The sequence below is a fragment of the Sminthopsis crassicaudata genome, chromosome 3, assembly GCF_048593235.1.
Source record: "Sminthopsis crassicaudata isolate SCR6 chromosome 3, ASM4859323v1, whole genome shotgun sequence".
Classification (NCBI taxonomy): Eukaryota; Metazoa; Chordata; class Mammalia; order Dasyuromorphia; family Dasyuridae; genus Sminthopsis; species Sminthopsis crassicaudata.
In genome coordinates this window covers 623,236,240-623,256,841 of record NC_133619.1, presented here as the reverse complement: position 1 = coordinate 623,256,841, position 20,602 = coordinate 623,236,240, and the positions used below count along the sequence as shown (strand labels likewise).

At 32.1% G+C, this 20,602-nt stretch overlaps 1 protein-coding gene across 6 annotated transcripts in view; it reads right to left on the bottom strand.

Annotated features, from left to right (window-relative positions):
* RERE (arginine-glutamic acid dipeptide repeats) overlaps positions 1-20,602 on the bottom strand; it is a 528,280-nt gene that overhangs the window by 324,521 nt on the left and 183,157 nt on the right. For all 6 annotated transcript variants that reach the window (XM_074307767.1, XM_074307772.1, XM_074307773.1 and 3 more), the window contains one exon: positions 19,866-20,335. In XM_074307767.1, coding sequence (XP_074163868.1) covers positions 19,866-20,190 — 325 coding nt within the window. In that variant the 5' untranslated portion in view covers positions 20,191-20,335. The remainder of the gene's footprint in view (positions 1-19,865; positions 20,336-20,602) is intronic.

Below are 20,602 nucleotides of genomic sequence, written 5' to 3'. Positions count from 1 at the left end.
AATAAAGAAGATGAAGGTGGAATTCTAGCTGACCTGCTTAAAACCTGAAAGATGATTCTTCTGAAATGCCAGTCAATATGCTAGAAAGTTTGGAAAGCTATTGGATTGAAAAAAAGAATTTATGTTCCAATTCTAAAAAAAGGACAATTCAAAAAAATTTTGAAATGATTCGAGAATTGCTCTTATTTCACATGCCAGCAAGATTATACTTAACGTCAGCAAACTAGCTTCAATAATATTTGAATTTAGAATCATCAGAAGAGCGATCTGGTTTTCAGAGGCAGAGGAATTAGAGACCAAATTGTCAGCATTCACTGGACAAGAGAGAAAGCAAAGGATTTCCATAGGAACGTCTACTTTTGCTTCTCTGACTACACTAAACTCTTTCATTGAGTGGATAAAAAGAAAAAGTAGCATGTCCTCAGAAGAGACGGAAGTATTACATCATCTTATCTGTCTGCAGGGAAATCTGTATGAAGCCTAAGAAGCATCAATCTAAGAATAGTTTTGAGATTGGAAAAGGAGTAGCACAGTGCTTTATGTTGTCACCTTATTTACTGAACTTTTTTCATACAAAATGCCAGCCTAGATGTATCTAAAAGCAGAATTAAGGTAGATGGAGAAATATCAACAACCTCAGATATAAAAGCTAGCTTGCAGTTTAACAGGAAAAAACTAAAATCATGCCAACTTTCTCCTTCATTTCTTGGCAAACAGAAGGAGAAGACCTGAAAGCAATGCCAGACCTTATATTCTTGGATTCAGAGATCACTGTAAATGGCAACTATAGCCATGAAATTAAAGGATCTTGGTCCTTGGGAAAGAAAACTACTGGCAAATTTGGACAGCATACTAAAAATCTGAACTATATAAAGACAATATAGGATAAAGACTGTGTGCTCGAGTTCTATAAAAATGTGTCACTAATATTCTTATTAAAGTTCCTATTAAAGAACTTTTAGACAGAGCTAGATAGATATGACTGTGAAAATATTCTCTGATCAGGGGAACAGAAAGCAATGAAACCTTAAATAAAGAAAGTTTACAAACATGGACTGGAAAATATCTTAGAGATTATCGATAGCCATCTCTTCCCTTGACTGACCAGCAAATGAAAAAAATTGATAATTTCTCTATATGAAGAAATTCAACACAACAAAAGACTAGTGATGAAAAATGTTTTATAGCTTATAGTTCATGAAATGCAAAAGACATGAAAAAGTCTGAGGTCTTTGTTAGAGGAGGAGGTCAAGAAAAAAACTTTTAGAATTGTACTAAAGCAAAATAAGCTACATCCAGTAGGATTCACCTATTTGGAGGTCACCTTCAAGTACCAGACTATTATAGCTCCTATCACTATAATTACTAAAAACTGCTACAAAGCAATCCTCTCATGTGATTTATAAAGCCCACTGCATTGACACACTATATGTGCATATAATAATGATATCTTTTCAATTAAGATATTTTGAAAATGTGTGTATATGTATATACATATAATAATATGTATATAATAGATCTATAAATCAGGTTAAAACCCTTGTATGCTATATACAGATTTTAAGCAAATTAAATCCATACTAAATAAACCAATAAAACCCATACTAAAAATGGATATGAACACTTTATTTATTTATTAATTTATTTATTTATTCATTAACCAGCAATTAACTAATTAAAAGCATAACATTATTGCTTATACAAAATTTTATATAATATTTGTAACATTTATAAGGCATTAAAAATAAAGCAGTAATGAAAAATCATTACTTAAAAAAGTTAAATTAATAAAAGTTAATTAATAAAATTTGATCCTACTCTCCACTCCCTCAACTCTGTGACCCCCCCCAGCTCAATTACAACTACACCAACTTAAAAAGGAAAAAAGAAAATCTAAGGAGTTAAATATCCCTCTCCGCATACCAACCTATATTGATCAATTTTAAGTGAAACATTAATATTCCATCTATCAAATATTAACAGTTGCCTAATATGCAAAGAAAGACATAACAATGGTTCCCAAAGAGAGATGTAGAAGTAAATCATTGCCTTTTAAATGCAATGCCACTATGCATTATAGAAATGACACTACTTGGGAAATCAATGACACAGAACTATAAATATCAAAATGCCTACTTTGAACCCAAAAACATAATGCCAGTATATAGTAAAATCAACTCACCTGATAATCAAACTTTTAAAATATTCCATTTCTTTAATATACAAAATTACATGCTAAAATTTCTACATCTCACTGCATATTTACATTTAAAAAAATTTTTTTGAACATCTTTCTAACATGATAAAAATGAAAAGTCATTTTCAAAGTATCAGATACTAATAAATAACATAAAGTATCTAAACAGAAAATTCATTAAGATTCAAGTCTTTCCCAAGTTCAGATCTAACACTTCCTAGCTGTGTGACCCTGGGCAAGTCACTTAACCCCAGCCTCAGGGGGGGGGGGGGGGGGGAAGATTCAAGTCCTTAAAGCATTACCTGAATTACCTGAAATGAACCAACTTTTATTGGATTTTCCTGCTAACTAAAATTGTTATTGAAAAATTCATGATAATACAAATCTAACGAAGTAAAATAGAAAAAAGGGAAATGAGTTAAGATGAGAAAGAAGTCAGTCAACAAGTAATTATTATTAAGTGCTTATTAATAGACAATATGGTAAGTATCAGTTATATAAAGGCCAAAATACAATCCTTATTTTCTTCTTGAGAAAACAGAAGAGAAATAATTGTATATACTTTTCTTGATGTGTATATTGTCATTTTAATTTTATATTTAACACATTTGTGTATTATTTTATCATATAAATTCCTATTTAGATTTTTCCATTATGTATAAATGTTTATCACACTTCATTTTATACATAGTAGACAAAGGTATATGCTTATTGTGAACAGAAGGCAAGAATGTTTTTCTAATTATAAATACTAAAGTTTTTTAGACTTTTCCAATGTCAAAATTTGAAGATAACTTATTTACATTTCTAAGAACATTTGAATTAGGTAAAGAAATTATTTTGTACACACATGGAAAAGAAATCTTCCAGGCGCAAAACACTGCTTCATCTTAAATTCCCTAGAAAATATTTTTAATTCTGGCAAGTCTAGTTTTCTCAACTGGTAAAGTTGTCAGAATAAATAGAGGGCAGTATCTGGAAGGATGACAAACACATGGGTCAATGTCAACTTCAAGCCAATCTCTGTCAAAGCAAGAGGCAAATTCCTGCATTTCAAGTCATCCAACTTAAATACCACAATGCCACTTCAGATCAAAACTGTTCTCCTTTAAAAAAGAAGAGGTTTTTGCAAAACTGTTGGAGTATGACAAATTAAACAACTCTTTCAGCAATTTTTTCAGTTGCTACAATGCAAAGGCATCAATGTATAATTATCATAAATGGAACATTTAACAATTAATTGAGCCAGCAATAGCTAAACCTCAGGAGCTTAGGAGTTCAAATGCTTGCTCAATAAGCAAAAGGGCAGCAGATTTTAACATAACTGCTGGAAATCTCAGTCCAATTAGACTCTGGGTAAATATAAATCTTGTTCCACTGTGACTGGAATTCTATTCGTCACAGTCCACTAAACTGATTTTAGTAGCAGGCTCAGAAAGTTAACAAATGCTGACCCAGCACCCTCTGTTCTATCTCTACATGCTACTGTACTAATTCAGCATCTTAGTTTACATATATTAGCAGCTATGATTTAGAAACAATTTGAAAACTTATTTTTAGCATGACTTTTTTTTACTCATTTGTTAACCTAATTCACTTTCTTTTATTAGTCAATACAAATATAAATGCCAATCAGGAAAAAAAATATATTTCTCAAACAGAAATCAAGCTCAGAAAATTCATATTGTAAAAGTACCTGCACTTGAATTATAAATATCACAAGGAGAAACTACTGTAGCAAACTATAGCCATTTATGGGCAAGCAAAGGAAATGAGAGTCAAAATGTTATTTAAGAACCATGATAAAAAGAAAAGGCAAAAGGAGCTATGACAGTTCACAACTGACAGGAAACTAATTCTCAAAATAGCCCACCAAAACTCATGGACAATCCTGATTTTAAGTTAAAACTTCCTCCTATGAAAGAAATTCATTGAAACTTCAGTACACTGTGGCTATTTCTGTCTCACTAGGATAAGAATGCAGCACACTGTGGTAATTTTTAAAAAATAAAAATTTTTCAAAAGAGGAATGTAGTTTTTGGAACCAGAAAACTTAGGTTCAAATCCTACTTGTACCATTTAAAAGCAATGACTTCTGAATTGTTACTTTATCTATCTGAGTCAACATACAAAATAAGAAGATTGAAATAGATTAATAACTAAAGTCCTTTTTCACACCAAAATTATGATTCTGAGATGCTTTGAGCCTTTGATGCTGGGAATAATTCAAATCCTTAAAGTCAGCTGTCAAACTGATCATCACTCTACCCCATACCAGATTCCTATTTTTCAGACTAAAATGTCACCAGTTCTTTTCAATTACTCTTTTATGGCAAGGCTTTTCTAGTGTCCTCATCATCCTATTTAGTTCTCTAAGCAAAAACATAGATAATTAATATTCTTCCTAAAAATCAGATCTATAGCTATCCTTCACAGGAATGCCTCCGATAACTAAGTACTCACTTAACATAGTCTAGTAAAAAAGTACACTGAAATGAACAACATCTAACACAGTATATCATGATAAGAATGTGATGAGAGCATAGTGTTTTTGCTTTTTCTTGAAGTTGATTATTTGCTTGGGTTTTTTCTTTTCTCCTGGATTTCTTCCTTTTGGTGTGATTTTTCTTGTATAGTATGATGAAAATGGAAATATGTTTAGGAAAATTGCACATGTTTAACCTATATCAGATTGATTGTTGTCTTCGAGAGAGGAATACAAATTTTGAACACAAGGTTTTGCAAAGATAAATGTTGAAAACTATCTTTGCATATATTACGGAGAGAAGGAAGGAAGGGAGGGAGGGAAGGAATGGAGCGAAGAGGGAGAAAGGAGGGAGGGGGGAGAAAAGGAAGAGGGAGTGAGAGAGGAAAGGAGGAAGGAAAGGAAGAAGGGAAGAAGGAAGGAAAGGAGGGAAGAAGGGAGAAGAAGGGAAGGAGGGAGGGAGAAAGTGAATCAAGGGTCAGGCTCTCTAAATGGCAAACTTGAGAACCTGAGTTTTTGACCTGGTTTTTCCTCAAATTCCTCAATTGTACAACAATGAGGTAACAACAGAGAACTTCTAAGATATCTTGAGTCTAAGATTCTCCCTATATATACAATTCCACTCCAAAATAAAATTGCTATCCTAATAAATCATCAGTCTGTCAAAAAAAAAAATCTCAAAGGAAAGTCTTCTCTCCCAATGAAATATCAGAGATTTTTGTCACCAATTGCTACTGGAAAGAATATGTGATTACCTAGACAGTAAGAACAAGATTATACTAGATTACTAAGAATTCTTTCAATTGCTGTAGATCATTTTAACTGTTCCAGATGGCAAGTAAAAGATTTACCTTCCTAATGTCAGAGAAATTTATAATTGGGTACATAAAATTTTTAGTTTTTGTTCTTGACCATATATCCTGGTATTCATTTAAAATGCCCCCCAATCATTTCAGGTTGTATTGGTAATACTTATAATTCAGTTTATACCCTGTGAAAGTACTACTATTTAGGTTGTATGAATTTTTCCTCTTGAAAAATTTCTATTTCTTTTAACTCACAACAAAAAGATGACTCAATAACATATTTCTCCTTTGGTCTTTAAAAGGAAGAAGCCTTCAAAAACTACACTAGCAGAAATATGTAGAAGCTTTCATTTCAATGGGGAGGAGAGGTAGAGAGAAAGAAAAAAGAGATGAGAGATATCCAAAATAAGGTTAACTGACTATTTGAAAAATTTGAGCCTAGTTATTATCAATTTTCTTCTATACAGGGGTGTGTGTGTGTGTAGATTATGAAGAAAGAAAAGAAAGGAAAGAAAGGAAAGAAAGGAAAGAAAGGAAAGAAAGGAAAGAAAGGAAAGAAAGGAAAGAAAGGAAAGAAAGGAAAGAAAGGAAAGAAAGGAAGAAAGAAAGGAAAGAAAGGAAGAAAGAAAGGAAGAAAGAAAGAAAGAAAGAAAGAAAGAAAGAAAGAAAGAAAGAAAGAAAGAAAGAAAGAAAGAAAGAAAGAAAGAAAGAAAGAAAGAAAGAAAGAAAGAAAGAAAGAAAGAAAGAAAGAAAGAAAGAAAGAAAGAAAGAAAGAAAGAAAGAAAGAAAGAAAGAAAGAAAGAAAGAAAGAAAGAAAGAAAGAAAGAAAGAAAGAAAGAAAGAAAGAAAGAAAGAAAGAAAGAAAGAAAGAAAGAAAGAAAGAAAGAAAGAAAGAAAGAAAGAAAGAAAGAAAGAAAGAAAGAAAGAAAGAAAGAAAGAAAGAAAGAAAGAAAGAAAGAAAGAAAGAAAGAAAGAATCTTAAAAGGCCCCAAGGAAGCTAAAGGTTGGATAACTTTTCAAGGTCCTCGATTCAAAGCTAGGTTTTTCTAGTTTCCTAAAGTTTGTCTCAGAAATATCCAGATAAATAAAGGAAACACTTTCAAATAAGCCTATGATAAACCAAAACACAAAATTTCTCATCAAGCTATATGAGTCTCAATAATAGGGCAGATTAAAATGTGTATGCGAAAGGGGTAACTCACTGGAGACTGGAAAGAAGAAAGAATATATGTGGAAACAAAGGGGAGGTATAAAATGAAAAGCAGTAACAAAATAGTCAAATATAAAAAGGGAAAATACTCAGCAAATTCATTTAATAAGAAATGAGCAAAAGGAAATATACTCTTCCTTAAATTTTATTTTGGTCTAAAATTATGTGAAAATATTTAGATTGAGACTTGATGCAGGTTGTTTGGAGGAGAAATGAACAACTTGTCCTTCTTGGCCATCCATTTCACTTCTCTAAACCCTAACCCACATATAAAATAATTCAAATCATTATCATTTTTTGACAGGCCCAACTTTCTAACACATACTATCTCAATGTACCAACAAACTGACTAAAACTTCAACCCAACCCCATCTTACCTCCCTGCTATCCCTCTTCCTGACCCCCACAAAACCGAAGTTATTTGCCAAGAATATCCTATACATCGTTCTTCATTTTAAATCACAAAACAATAAGGCCAAGATCTAGTCCTCTACACATCAAAGAAATACTGCAAACAAGAAAAAAACAAAAAACCCATTTCAACTATCAAGGGGAACTATAGAGTCCCTCAAGATTAGGCAACTATTTTTATATATGAACGCTGAAAAATCAATATTACAAAAGACAAAAAACATGCAAAGCAATGCTAACCTATCATACAAAACTATGTATAAAAACTATAGCAAAAAAACCCAAAAACATTTCTAACAAAGAAAAAAAAAAAAAAAAACCGTTTTGAACAAATACAAACAGAAGAACCTAGAGACACCCAGAAAGAGAACTTTATTTCTGTGATTGAAAAGAGATACAAAATGATAAAGAGCTAAAATTCTAAAGAAGTAAAGAAAGTAACCCTTCAAAACCCAAATCTCTTCAAAGAGTATGGAGAAAAATAAGTAAGAGAAAAGTCTCAAAGGTAGATTAGTTCTAAGAGTTTTAAGGAAAAAAAGGTAATGTCAGGAACATTAGTAAAGGCTGGACAAAAAGCAGCTGAAACTTTACTACAGTATGAGAAGAATATACAAACATAAAGAAAAATGACAAAGGAACATCAAAAACACATATAAAGAAAGAGTGTGAGATACAAATACATCAAATTCTATAGTGAAACATTAGGTGAATAAGGCAAAGGGAACCATTCCAGAGGATAATACTAGGAAGTAAATACTTGGCTGTAATGCTTCCTGATCAGTCAACCTGGCAGTCAATCAATATTTAATATGTACCTACAATATGCTAGACACTGTGATAACCACTGGGGACACACAGAAAGGTAGAATTGAAGGAAGAGAGGAGAAAAGAAAATAATTGGAATTTAATGAGGTACTTTAGATTACCTCTAAGACAACTGGGGAATGGCTAAACAAATTGTTCTAAATGAATGTAATAGAATATGACAATCAATAAGAAAAGAGAAAATTTCAGAAAATTGTGAGCATTATGAATTACTGTAGAGGCAAGTGAGCAGAGCCAGGATAGAAATTTATTCATGACAATAACACTATAAAAATAATAACAATAATTTTTTAAAACAATGCGCTGAAGGACAGTGATGAAATTTATTACCTACATCTTGGTAGAAGATGTATAAAAGATGTAGATACATTTTACGATATATGACAATTGTGTGGATGCATTTTTACTTGATTATGCTCATTTATGGTAACTAAAATTTATTTTCCCTTCTTTCAGCATGAGGGTGGGGGAGAAGGAATAGAGATGCCACCAAAAAAAAGGGAAAGGGAGGGAGGAGACAAACTATTAGGAACAGAAGGAAGTGCTAACAAACAAAAGTTTTAAAATATAAGATTTAGGATAAATTTATTTATTTATTTGTTGGTTTTGTGTGCTTTGAAGGAAGCAGTGTGTAAGGGAGATTCGTAATTTCATACAGAATGCTCTGCATTCTCCTGTATTTGGGGAAAAACTCTATTTGCTGTTTAAATTCAAAACATTTTTTTCCCCTAAAACAAAAAAATTAAAATCCTAGGAAAAATCCCTCACTACATTCTTGTTTAGAAAATTGTTTACAATTCAAAACCAGTATAAGAAACAAATATTGTTAATTGGCTTTAAATGCTAAAATGGAAGCCACTTGCTTTCATCTTATTTCTCTCATTTTTTGATCTATTTCTACATGCTGACTGAGGCAAAGAATAAAAAATTCCCAACAGCTAACAGAATATAAGAGAAAGAAATTAATTTACCAGCCTGACCATGCTAACACTAGAAATCAATATCCTGTACTGAAGAAACCTTAAGCAAATCTGGCTGCACATTTGCTGTACAATAAATCAATTTGTTGCCATGACAAAGTCATCTCATCAAAAGCAAGGTAATTGTTGGCAGACAAAGAGGGGTTGGAACAGACAGAGGGAATATTCAATTGGAAGCTAGGAACTTTGGAGGGTTTTTTAACCTTTCAATAGATCTATGTCATTTCAATGTGAACAAAAAACGGCAAATTGCATGCCTTTAAATAATAGTCTAACCTGAGCAGTAAGAGAAGTTTTTAATCTTTAAAAAAGTTATATATAGCAATGCCTTTTCCCTTCCCCAACTATGGCCTAAGGAGATTGCAGGGGAGGCAAAAGGACTGGGAACCTGGCCTGTCTCTCCTTCTTTCTATCCTCTTTCAGATAAAAGGTTATAAGTTCCATTTACTGTTTCTTAAGGAGAAAACTACCCCACCAAAAAAAAAAAAAAAAAAAAAAAAATCAATCTCTTTCTCTTCACTCTCCCAATGCAAATACACAATGTGAATAGCCTGCTTCTAAGAGGAAAAAAAAATATGTGAATGTGATACCTAAAACTAAAAATTACAGACTAGAGAGACTAATCGTGGAAATCAAAAATAATGAATTTTTTAATCTGTCCAAACATTCTTTTCTTCACAGGTCTATAAATGTACATAAATCAAATATTTCTTAAAGACCTGAAGATATTTTATTTAAATAATATTTTGTCTTCAGCATATTAATGCTTACCTTGTTTCCTTGGAATAATTTTTAAAGATCTAGTTTTGATTATACTCCTTTATATTTTCTGCCACAAAAAAAGAATGAAATAGAAAAAGATACTGTACTGCTGATAAATTAAAAACTGTTTTTGAGAATGTGTTTTTTGTATATTAAAGGCTAAAGAATTCCTTTGAGTATTTCTACAAAATATCTGCACTATAGAAAAAAAAATTATTGTATCAACACATTTCTAAAATCCAGTTATCATTAATTAAAAAAAAAAATAAAATAAAATAAACACTGAAGATCTAGTATATTAAATATAGCCACTAAAAAAAGTCATCATATAATATAAAAGCAGTTAATCAGCTTGGAAGACTTCAATTTAGTACACAATGCCTACGTGGGGAAAAAAAAGGTAATTTTTTATCATTAACACTGTGATTTTAGATATTTACACTAGAAAAGAATAAGTTAAGATAGAAAAAAATAAAAGCAAAACTATCACGTATCATACAGCATCTATTATTCACATTAATGTAACAATAACCAAAACAGCTTAAACATAATGCAAATACTATAGTGAATTTATGATCTAATCAATGTGGGTTAACTTCTATAATATACAGCACAATACTGTCATATCTATTTGGCACAAGTTTGGTACATGTCCTCATATAAGGGATGCACCAAATATGCTGCTGGGCTTATTTAACATTCCTGACACCTCAAGAACTTCAAAGGAATACACTAGCCATGAACCAATTATTTTCCATACTCCCCAAATAACTCTATCTTTTTCCATCCTGGGTTTTTCAAATATAAGTTATTTACATTATTCACAATTCTTTGTTTATAATATGTTATGAGCTAGTACTTCTCAGGTGCCCTTTGGGGAAATAGTGTTCCTCAAAATGAAATTTCTGTTGCCACTAAGGCATGTAACTTGAAACCATAATTGTTAATAGTAATTAAAAGATGCAAATTTTTATTTAAAAAAAATTTTAGAATAATCAAAAAATTCCAATTACACTAAAACAATTCATTCTGTTTTCCATCTTAGTTTCAATTACATGATTCAACCATCTGAAGCACTGAAGACAAATTTAACATATTTTTAGCACCATAGTCTGCTGTTTGTATGAAACTAGTATCAATGGTGTGGATGGGAAATAAATGGAACTCATATTTTTTGATGCCCAGAATTTACTTAGTTTTAAGTTGGAATTATTTTTAATTCTGTGACTTTTATGCTTTTCTTATGTTTCTTCTTTCTTCTAATTTTTGAATTCCAGTTTATATTTAACAAGTTAATACTTTGAAAGACAAATGATTCAAAAATGTTTCCTTTTATCAGTAACTATTTCCTATTCTTAAAAAAATTAATTTTCATTTTTCTTACATGATCCAAAGTTTGTTTTAACCTATATCTTGCAATTCTCTGCTCAAATAAAGTATGAACAACACAGAAGAAAGCAGCATTTCATATCAAATCCTAATACACTACACCACATTCTTTGTGTAAGTCACTTAATTTTTCTGGCCCATAGTTGATAATGTGTAAAGCAATAAATGTTTAAACTGAATGACTACAAAGTTCCCTTCCCTCCAGATTTAAATCTATGAGTATGCATATAGAACTGAAAATTTTGTGTCTGTAGTTTCACCTAAACCATATTTTCCAACATTTTCATCAACCTTGAGTTTTAAGTTGCCAAGAATCAAATTATATATTAGCAAATTCTAGATGGAATTTTGTTATTTCATATTCTGAAAAAGATGTTGACATGCAGAAATTACAATTTCTGTGCAAAAATTATTTATAAATATTGCAATATAAAATGATCAAATGTTTCTTCACAATGTTTCTGGGACAAAGAATAAAATTAAGATTGCTAAATCCTCTACTTACTTCTCTAAGAAAAATGTGAGTAAATGTGAAACTTCTATTTTATTTGTAGTGAGTACATCAACTATATATGTCTGTGTACACACATTATATAAACATTAAAAATACCTATTAATATACTATCTAAAAACAGCAGTGTCTTGCTTTTTTTGCTACAATATTTTTGCATTTCAATGAGAAAAGAGAGAACTGATGACCACTTTTTCTTTGTTTCATCATTTGCTAATTATAAAGAATCCAACAGATTAGGGGTAAGGAATAGCCTCGTACTTAGTAGTCCTCAAAAATGCCAAGATAGCATTTTAGAAGTACCACAATGGTAGAATTGGCCTGGGCTTGTGGCTTGTTGGCACAGACAAGAAAATACCATGATGAAGGATGAGAGCAGAACTTTGTGGAGGCTGCACAAATGTGTGTGACAGAAGGAATGGAAAGAATAAATGACAAATTTGAGTGATTTAATAAGTCACTAAAGCCTAATGATGAAGACACTAACTACAAAGCTCTACTCTGCTGTGCAGAAAAGTGATAAAGTTCCTACCAGGTTGCTAATAGTTCATTCTAGGACAACTATACTTTAGAAAATTAAAAATTCACTAAAATAGGTCAAATCCAATCACTCCACATGTTTCAAAGTATCACATTAATAAAAATGTTACACTTCTCTTGTATAGAGAAATTAACTGTGTTAAAACTCTTAGAACACTAAGTACATTTCTTAACATTTTATTGTTCCCAAGTTTACCTAAGCCACTGACATCAGCATCACCAGGGAATTTCATTGTGGAGATAGCTTCATTATCCTATGAAATCTCAGCAGTTTTTATACTGGACTTCATCAGGACCCAAGATGGCAGAGTGAAGCTAGGAAGCTGCTCAAGCTTTCCCAGTTTTCCTCTAAAACCACATAAAACCAAGTCTCTGAACAGAGTCTGACCAAAGGAAACCACTCTCCAGCTCAAGATAGATTTCAAGAATGTCAAGAGTCTCACTGGCATGAAAGGAGTGTGTTCAGCACAGATCTAACAGGGTCCACAAAAGCCAGTGAGAATGTCTTAGTCACAGCAGATCAGCAAGGGAGACCCTCAGTACTGGAGCAGACCAATGGGCAGCCTCCATTCTCAAGGCAGAAGGCAAATTGCCAACCTAGGAAACCGGACTGTTGCCAGGAGAGAACTGTTAATTCTCCTGCTGTGAACAAGAAAACAAATACAAGGGGCCCTTATACTCAAAGTCAAGGTACAGAGCATAAAAATTAAAAAAAAAAAAAAAAAAAAAAAAAAAAAAGCCTGCCCTTACCACAGGAGCAGAGTAGGACTTTAAAAGTCACAAAATGGGGGGGGGGGGGGGGTAAAGGGGGAAAGAAGAAAAGAAAACCATTGAAAGTTACCAAGGTAACAGCGACGAATAAAACACTAACCCAGAAGAAGTAAAAAATGGCCACATGAGAAATCTCAAAGGGTGATTATCAATTTGGTCTCAAGTCTAAAAAGACTTCTTAGAAGCATTCATAAGAGATTCTTAAAAGCAAATAAGAAAGAAAAATTGGGAAAGGAAACAAGAGATATGCAAAAGAGTCAGCTTGTAAAAGGACAAAAATTGACTGAAGAAAATAAATTCTTAAAAAACAAACAAAACAAAAATGGTCAAATGGAGAAAAAAATCCACTGAAGAAAACACCTTGAAAAGTAGAATTAGTCGTGGACAGCTAGGTGGTGCAGTGGATAGAGCACCAGACCTGAAGTTCAAATCTGACCTCAGACACTTAATATTTTCCAGCTGTGTGATTCTGGGCAAGTCTCTCAACTCCAATCGCTTCAGCCAAAAAAAAAAAAAAAAAAGAAAGAAAGAAAGAAAGAAAAGAAATAAAAAAGAAAAAAAAAGTAGAATTAATCAAATGGAAAAAGATATAAAAGCTAACTAAAGAAAATCAGTTCAATTGGAATCAGGCAAATGACTCTATGGATATCAAGAAACAGTCAAACTAAAAAAAAAAAAAATTAAAAATAGGGAGAAAAAATGTAAAATATCTCATTGAAAAAATATCTGAGCTAAAAAATAAATCCAGAAGAAACAATTTAAAAATTATTGGTTTACCTGAAGTTCACAACCAAAAAAAGTCTGGATAGCATTCTTCAAACAAGGAAAACTAGCCTGACATTCTAGAATAAGAGGGCAAAATAGTTACTGAAAGAACCCATCGATCAACCTCCTGACAGAGATTCCACAAGGAAATAGAACATTACTGCAAAACTCCACAACAATAATCTCAAGCAAAAATACTGCAAGCTCCCAGACAAAAATAATTCAAGAACAGTCAGGAATATCCAGGTTCTGGCACTTTTTACAATAAAGGATCTGAATGGCCTGGAAAACCATATTCCAGAAGAAAAAGGAGCTGGGGATATAATCAAGAATCAACTCCCCAGTAAGACTGAGCTTCATCTTTCAGGGGAGGAAATAGATCCCCAATGAAGTAAAGGACTTTCAACTATTTCTATAGAAAAGACCAGAAATGAATGGAAAATTTGATCTTTAAAAATAGGACTCAAGAAAAACATAGAAAGGATAGGAAAGAAAAAAAATCACTTAAAAGTTTGCATTCCTAAATATGAAAATGATATTTGTAACTTTTGAGAACTTTTATTAGGGCAGTTAGAGGGGTAAGACAAAGACAGATGAATGTGGGTATAAAATGACTCTAAAGTGATGAAAAAAGTCGTTAAAGAATGGATTGATCTGATCACCTGAAGAGGCACAAAAGATCTATTACAATAGAGGAAAATATGGGAGGGGGAAGAGCATAGTCTGAAGATTAATCTCATCAGTTTTGGCTCAAAAAGAGAATAACATACACACCCAGTTAGGTATAGAAACTTATCATGCCTTATATGGAAGAGGAAGGAGAAAGGGGAAAGAAAAAGGAAGGGCTGGATAGAAAGGAGGCCAAAAACACAGAGACAAAGGGATAAGAAAAGAGAGGAAGGGTGATAGAATGGAAGGCAAGTGTGGGTTGGATGGGTCATAAACAAAACTCTATTAAATAGAGTCAGGATAGAAAGAGAGAACAAAAGTATATATGGGGAGAAAATAGGAAAGGAAACACAGAACTGGTAATCATAACTATGACTGTGAATGGTAAGAATTTTCCCGTAAAACAGAAGGGGTAGCTGAGTAGATTTAAAACCATAATACTATACTATATATATTGTTTACATATTGAACCTTAACCTATCTTTCTTTTTTCAGAATGAAGGCTAGGCCAATTTAAGGAGAAAGTGGAACTCAGATATTTGCTTCTCACCTCAATGTATCTTTGAAATTTCTCCAAATGACTTCTATACTATAACCCAGATTTGAATACCTTTTCCTTCCCTCTGTATGGCAGGTAGAGCTATGAATCCACACAATCATTCTGGACCACAATTTGAAATTATGCAATTAAAGTAGTAAAACACCTACATTTCTAACCCAGAGATTTCACAATAAGTAAAGATACAAAAGAACTTATTTGATTAAACAAACAAACAAAAAAATCCAATATACAACAAAATATTTATAAAAACATTTTTTGTGGCAATAAAGAACTAGAAAAAAAATCAATCCACAATTAATGTGAAATGAATAAATAGATCATGGCATATGAATGCAATGGAATATTATTATGCTGGAAGAAATGATAAACATGATGGATCCTGAAAAGCATGTAAAGATTTACATGAACTGCTACAAAGTCAACTGATTGGACATGACAGCAATGTAAACAATGACAAAATAATCAAAGGTAAATGAAAATTTACACCAAAATCATGACATGAAAGAAAACATCTTCCATAATTCCTCTGAAGATATTTGTTTTATTTTTTTTAATATAATCAACAGTTTTTCCCATTTTTACCCTTATTGTGCTTTCTTTTTAAAAATACTCTGTTAGATGGGATAGCTCTCTAGTAGGTGGAATTGGGAGCAATACAGAGAAAATAAATCCAATGAAGAAACAATTAACCAAAAAATTTTTCATTAAAAAATTTTTATGATAGTGACTCTTTCCAATAATGAGATGACTAATGCCAAATGCAAAGATCTTGTGACAAAGAAAGCCATCTACACCCAGAAATAGGACTGTGGGAAGTGAATGTGGATCACCACATACCAATCTCACTTTTTTTGTTGTTCACTTGCATTGTTTTCTTTCACATTTACTTTCCTTTTTGATCTGATTTTTCTTGTGCAGCAAGAAAATTGTATAAATACATTTACATATATTGGATTTAGCATGTATTTTAATATATACAACATATATTGGATTGCTTGACATCTGGGAAAGGGGGGAGGGGAAAGGAGAGAAAAATCTGAAACACCAAGGCTATGCAAGGGTCAATGTTGAAAAACTATCTGAGCATATGTTTTGAAAGTAAAAAGCTTAAAAAAAAAAAAAAAAAAAAAAAAAAAAAGATTGCTATGATAACTTCCCAAAGTAAAATTCTTACAAGTCAAGAAAAATGATTCTTCCAGTCTTTCCTTAAATCTAATCTCCTTGATTCAAATCTAAATAGAAAACTAATAGACTTCCAATTGACTTGTGATGGAAAAAGCCATATGGATCCAGAGAGAGGACTGCAGAGACTGAATCACAAGATAGTATTTTCACCTTTTTTGTTGTTTCCTTGCTTTTTTTTTTTTTAATTTTTTTTATTTGACTTTTCTTGTGCAGTGGTAAATTATGAAAATATATATACAAGAATTGCACATATTTAATTTATATGTATTAACTGCTGTCTAGGGAGGGGAAAAGGAAAGGGAGGAGAAAAAATTTGAACACAAGGTTTTGCAAGGATATTGTTGAAAACTATCTTTGCATATATTTTGAAAATTAAAAAAAAAAATTAACCTCTTAGTACTTCTCTATGTGACATTTTTTGCCTTCTGCTTGGGTACCACTGACTAGAACTGAATAAGCTCATGACTTAATTACTTTTATTTAAACACATCTTTTAGAAGCCCAGCTCTTCTTCATAGCTAGTTTTAACTGTCATCTCCTAAAACAGGCCATCCTTTTGAGATTCCTCACTTGCCACTATTATCCTTCCCCTCTTAAACCTTGATTAAATTAGCCTATTTTACAAATATGCAATATTTATGTATCTATATACATGACATTCATCACCATTGTCACCAAAAAATATAAGTGCCTTAAGAAGAGGGATTGTTTTGTTTTTGGCATCATGTCTGGCAAACATTGTGCTTGGCACAAAATTTGCATTTATAAAAAGGGTTGTTAAAATTGCTTTTAACTAAACTGAGTGAAAAAGCTATGTGAGTTAAGACATTCAATACAAGAAAAGAAAAAAATTGCATCTGTTCTTTCTCTGTACCCACAACTCTAATTACATAATAATTCAAGTGTTGATAATTTCAAGGTCAAGTACGTGTGAAATCTTTAAGGTAAGACTATTTAGTGGAAATAAAAATATTTAACAAGCAATCAGGAGATCATGGTCCAACTCAACCTTCACATTAAACAGCTGTATGATCATAGACAAGGAACTTTTTCTTCTCTGGCACAAGTTTTCTATTTAGGAAATGATCATGATATTGCTATAACTCTTCTTTGCCTTGCACAAAGTAAAGCATTCTGTTAACACTAAAGTATTATAAAAATGCAAACTAACATTAAGCATTAGCCTAAGTAGTTCCTACATCAAATTCCTACTCAGATTACTGCTTCAATTTCATAAGAATCTATTATATCATTAGTAGTTACTCTCCACTCAAACAAATATAAAAATTTCTAACATACAAGACAGTCTTTAAAAGTTGCTATAATAATTACAGAAGGGTCAGCGATGAGGCATGCTGACCATCTCATGAAAAAGATGATGGACCAATGGGATTTACAAAGTAAACTATATATCTTCCACACAAGGCCAAAGACAGATTTTTTTTTCCCTTGATTACATTTGTCATGTGGATTTTGTTTTTTTCTTTTTCAAATGGGAGAGGGAAGGAAGAAGATGGTACAAAGGGAAGAGAGATTGAAAACACAGAAAATAGATTTTGTTAATTTTCTGTTTAATTTGAAAAATTGCTATGAAACTGTTAGGTTTTTACTAAGTGCTAAGTTGGTACTTAACAATTCTTTAGATCAGAATTCACACCTTTAGTTCAAATCTTTAAGGGAGTCTACACCTTTGAAGGAATATTTTAAAGAAGCAAATTCATTGGCTATAAGTAGTTCCCACAAGCCCCTGCAGTACCCACAAGCCCATTCTCTGGGAGGATATAAGGAGCCACCAAGGCTGCCTCCAGGGACATTGAGTTTGAATGGCAGTATGGAAGGAGATTGTCTAGATTGGGATAAGAACAAGACTTCCCAGGAGAACTTCAGGGAAGTTCAGGGAAGCTGGAGGAGATTCAGGAAGAAGAGGATTCAAGACTCTACCTTAACTCTGGCTGGAGACTCCAGAAGCCTCCCAAGAAACCTGCTTAAAGAGGAAAAGATTTTACAGAAAAGAAACCTCCTCCCAGAGAAGGATTACAACTGAGAAACGATCAGAACATTACATGAAGCAAAGTATTCATCTTTAAAAGGAAAAATGATTTGTAAATACTTCTTCCAAATTCTCTTCCTCCAGTCTTTTCCCTACTTATTGAGGGAGTAAGTTATGTGACTTCTATCATATATGTGAATTCATACAAAACATTTCCATATTAGTCATGTTGTAAAACTTATATTTATATTTAAAAATAGGATAAATATAAACTTTTTGTTTAAAAAGAGAAAAAAAGCTTCAATCTTCAGAGAATTTCATCAGTTCTCTTTTAGGAGGTAGAAAGTGTTTTTCATACTAAATCTTTTGGTATTTTGGTGAATCACTCTATTCATCAGGGTAACAATCTCTCATAGTTCATTATCATTACAATATTGCCATTAATGTATATGATATTCTGTTTGTTGTGCTCACTCACTCTGCTTAGAACTCAGGTCCTCCTGACTTCAGGGCTGATGCTCTACCCACTGTACCATCTAGCTGTCCCATGCACACTATTTCTTAAAACACAATAGTACTCTTATTACAGTCAAATACCACAACTTAGTCACTCTCTTACTGACCATCCTCTCAATTTCTAATTTTTTACCACTAGGAATAGTTTTGTACAAATAGGTTCTTTCCGATTTTAAAAATCTCTTTGAAGTACAGACTTAGTAGAAATATTACTGGTTCAAGAAGTATACACAGTTTTATAACTCTTTAGGAGTTGTTCCAAATTTTTCTCCAAATTGATTGGAGTTCACAATTTCACCAACAATGTATTTGTGTCCTAATTTTCCACTCTTTGCATCTGTCATTCTCCTTTTCTGTCATCTCATCTGAGAGATGTGAAATAATACCTCAGAATTGTTCTAATATCCATTTCTAATAGGTATTTAAAGCATCTTTTCATATAACTATTAAATGTTTTGATTTCTTCCTCTGAAAACTTTTTGAAAATTGATCATATATCTACAGAAAAATAGCTTTTATATTTATAAATTTGGCTCAATTTCCTAGATATTTGATAAATGAGGCCTTTATGAAAAATTTAGCAAAATCATTTAATGTCTATGCTATTCCCTGGTAATGCTACCAAGACACATTACTGATGAAAAAATGCAGTATAGCTTCTAATATAACGAACTGTAGTTTATGTGAACTCCACTAATCAGTAACATCAGAAATTCAAATAATACCATCCTTGCTACTTTCCTGGCTTCAGATTTGAAATTATCTATGTTTTTGTGTGTATGTAATATTTGATATCTATAGATATAAATTCATGGCATTATAATATTCACAGAGTATATACTTAAAAAGATAGATAAAAGACCATAAAGAATGGTGAAGTTCCATGACTTGCTATCATACTTACTCTTTGAAATCTCTTATTTAATAATCTGAGCTTCACATATTCACTTTAATTCATTATTTACTAGCTTAATAATCTAGGAAAAGTCATTTAATCTTTTTGGGTCCCATTTTCCTCATGTATAAAATATTGTTGTTAGAGAAGATGAACTCTCAGGTCCTTTCCAAATCTAAAAATATTAAAATTTTGTTAAATACCTGAAAATTTTGGAGAATTTAAATTTGTTTAGGTTTCTGAACTAAAGATTTGCTTTAAAAACAAAACTGTTTTGAGTTTTCCTTAGTTTTCTTGGAGTAAACCCATTCTTCTTATCTCTTGTTATGTTACATGATCTTTACCTAACATTTTAACACCTACAAACATGTGGGTGAAAAAAGTCATGTCTCTTACCTCCTGGTCTGTAGACAACATCATCTTCAGTAATAAATGATGTTATCTCCCCAGTATCTGTTCTTTCATAACGTGATTTCTTTTTTGGAGGCTTCTTTTTGTTCTTCTTTGCAGACTCTTCTGTTGTGGCACTGTTATTGTCATTGTCCTCATCTTCACTATGGTCACTTTCTGCATAATTCTTGGCTCCACCTTCCAAAGTGCAGCTTCTACGAGGGCGGGAGTTTTCACTCTCTCTAGTTTTGTCCCTCTTTTCTCTTTCCCGGTCCCTGTCTCGGTCCCGGTCCTTTTCTTTGTCTTTATCCTTCTCTTTATCAGCTGTCATGATTCGCCACGTGCCTTCTTCTGTCCTCTCACGGCTGGGCCTCCGTGAAAGGTAGACAGTGAGCCTGGGCTTCAGTCTTCTGAATTTCTCACTCAATTCCAGGAAAAATCCAACCACTCCAACAACCCCACTGTTTCAAAAAAAGCTGTTAGGAAAACAAAACAGAAAAGCAGTTACTACTGTATTTTTACTTACTTTCACAACTCATTCCATCATAAAAGCCTTTTTAAAAGAAGGAAAAATACTAAATTAACTTAGCCATTCTCAGTATACTAAAGGATAAAAAACCATTTGAAAGAAAATTTTAAATGTTTTATTCCTAAAAACTTTTAACAGACTTGAAGAAAAAATAATAGTAAGTTAATAGCTTGAAAAATCATGCCATTATCTTTAGAAATTAAGTTTTTAAGGT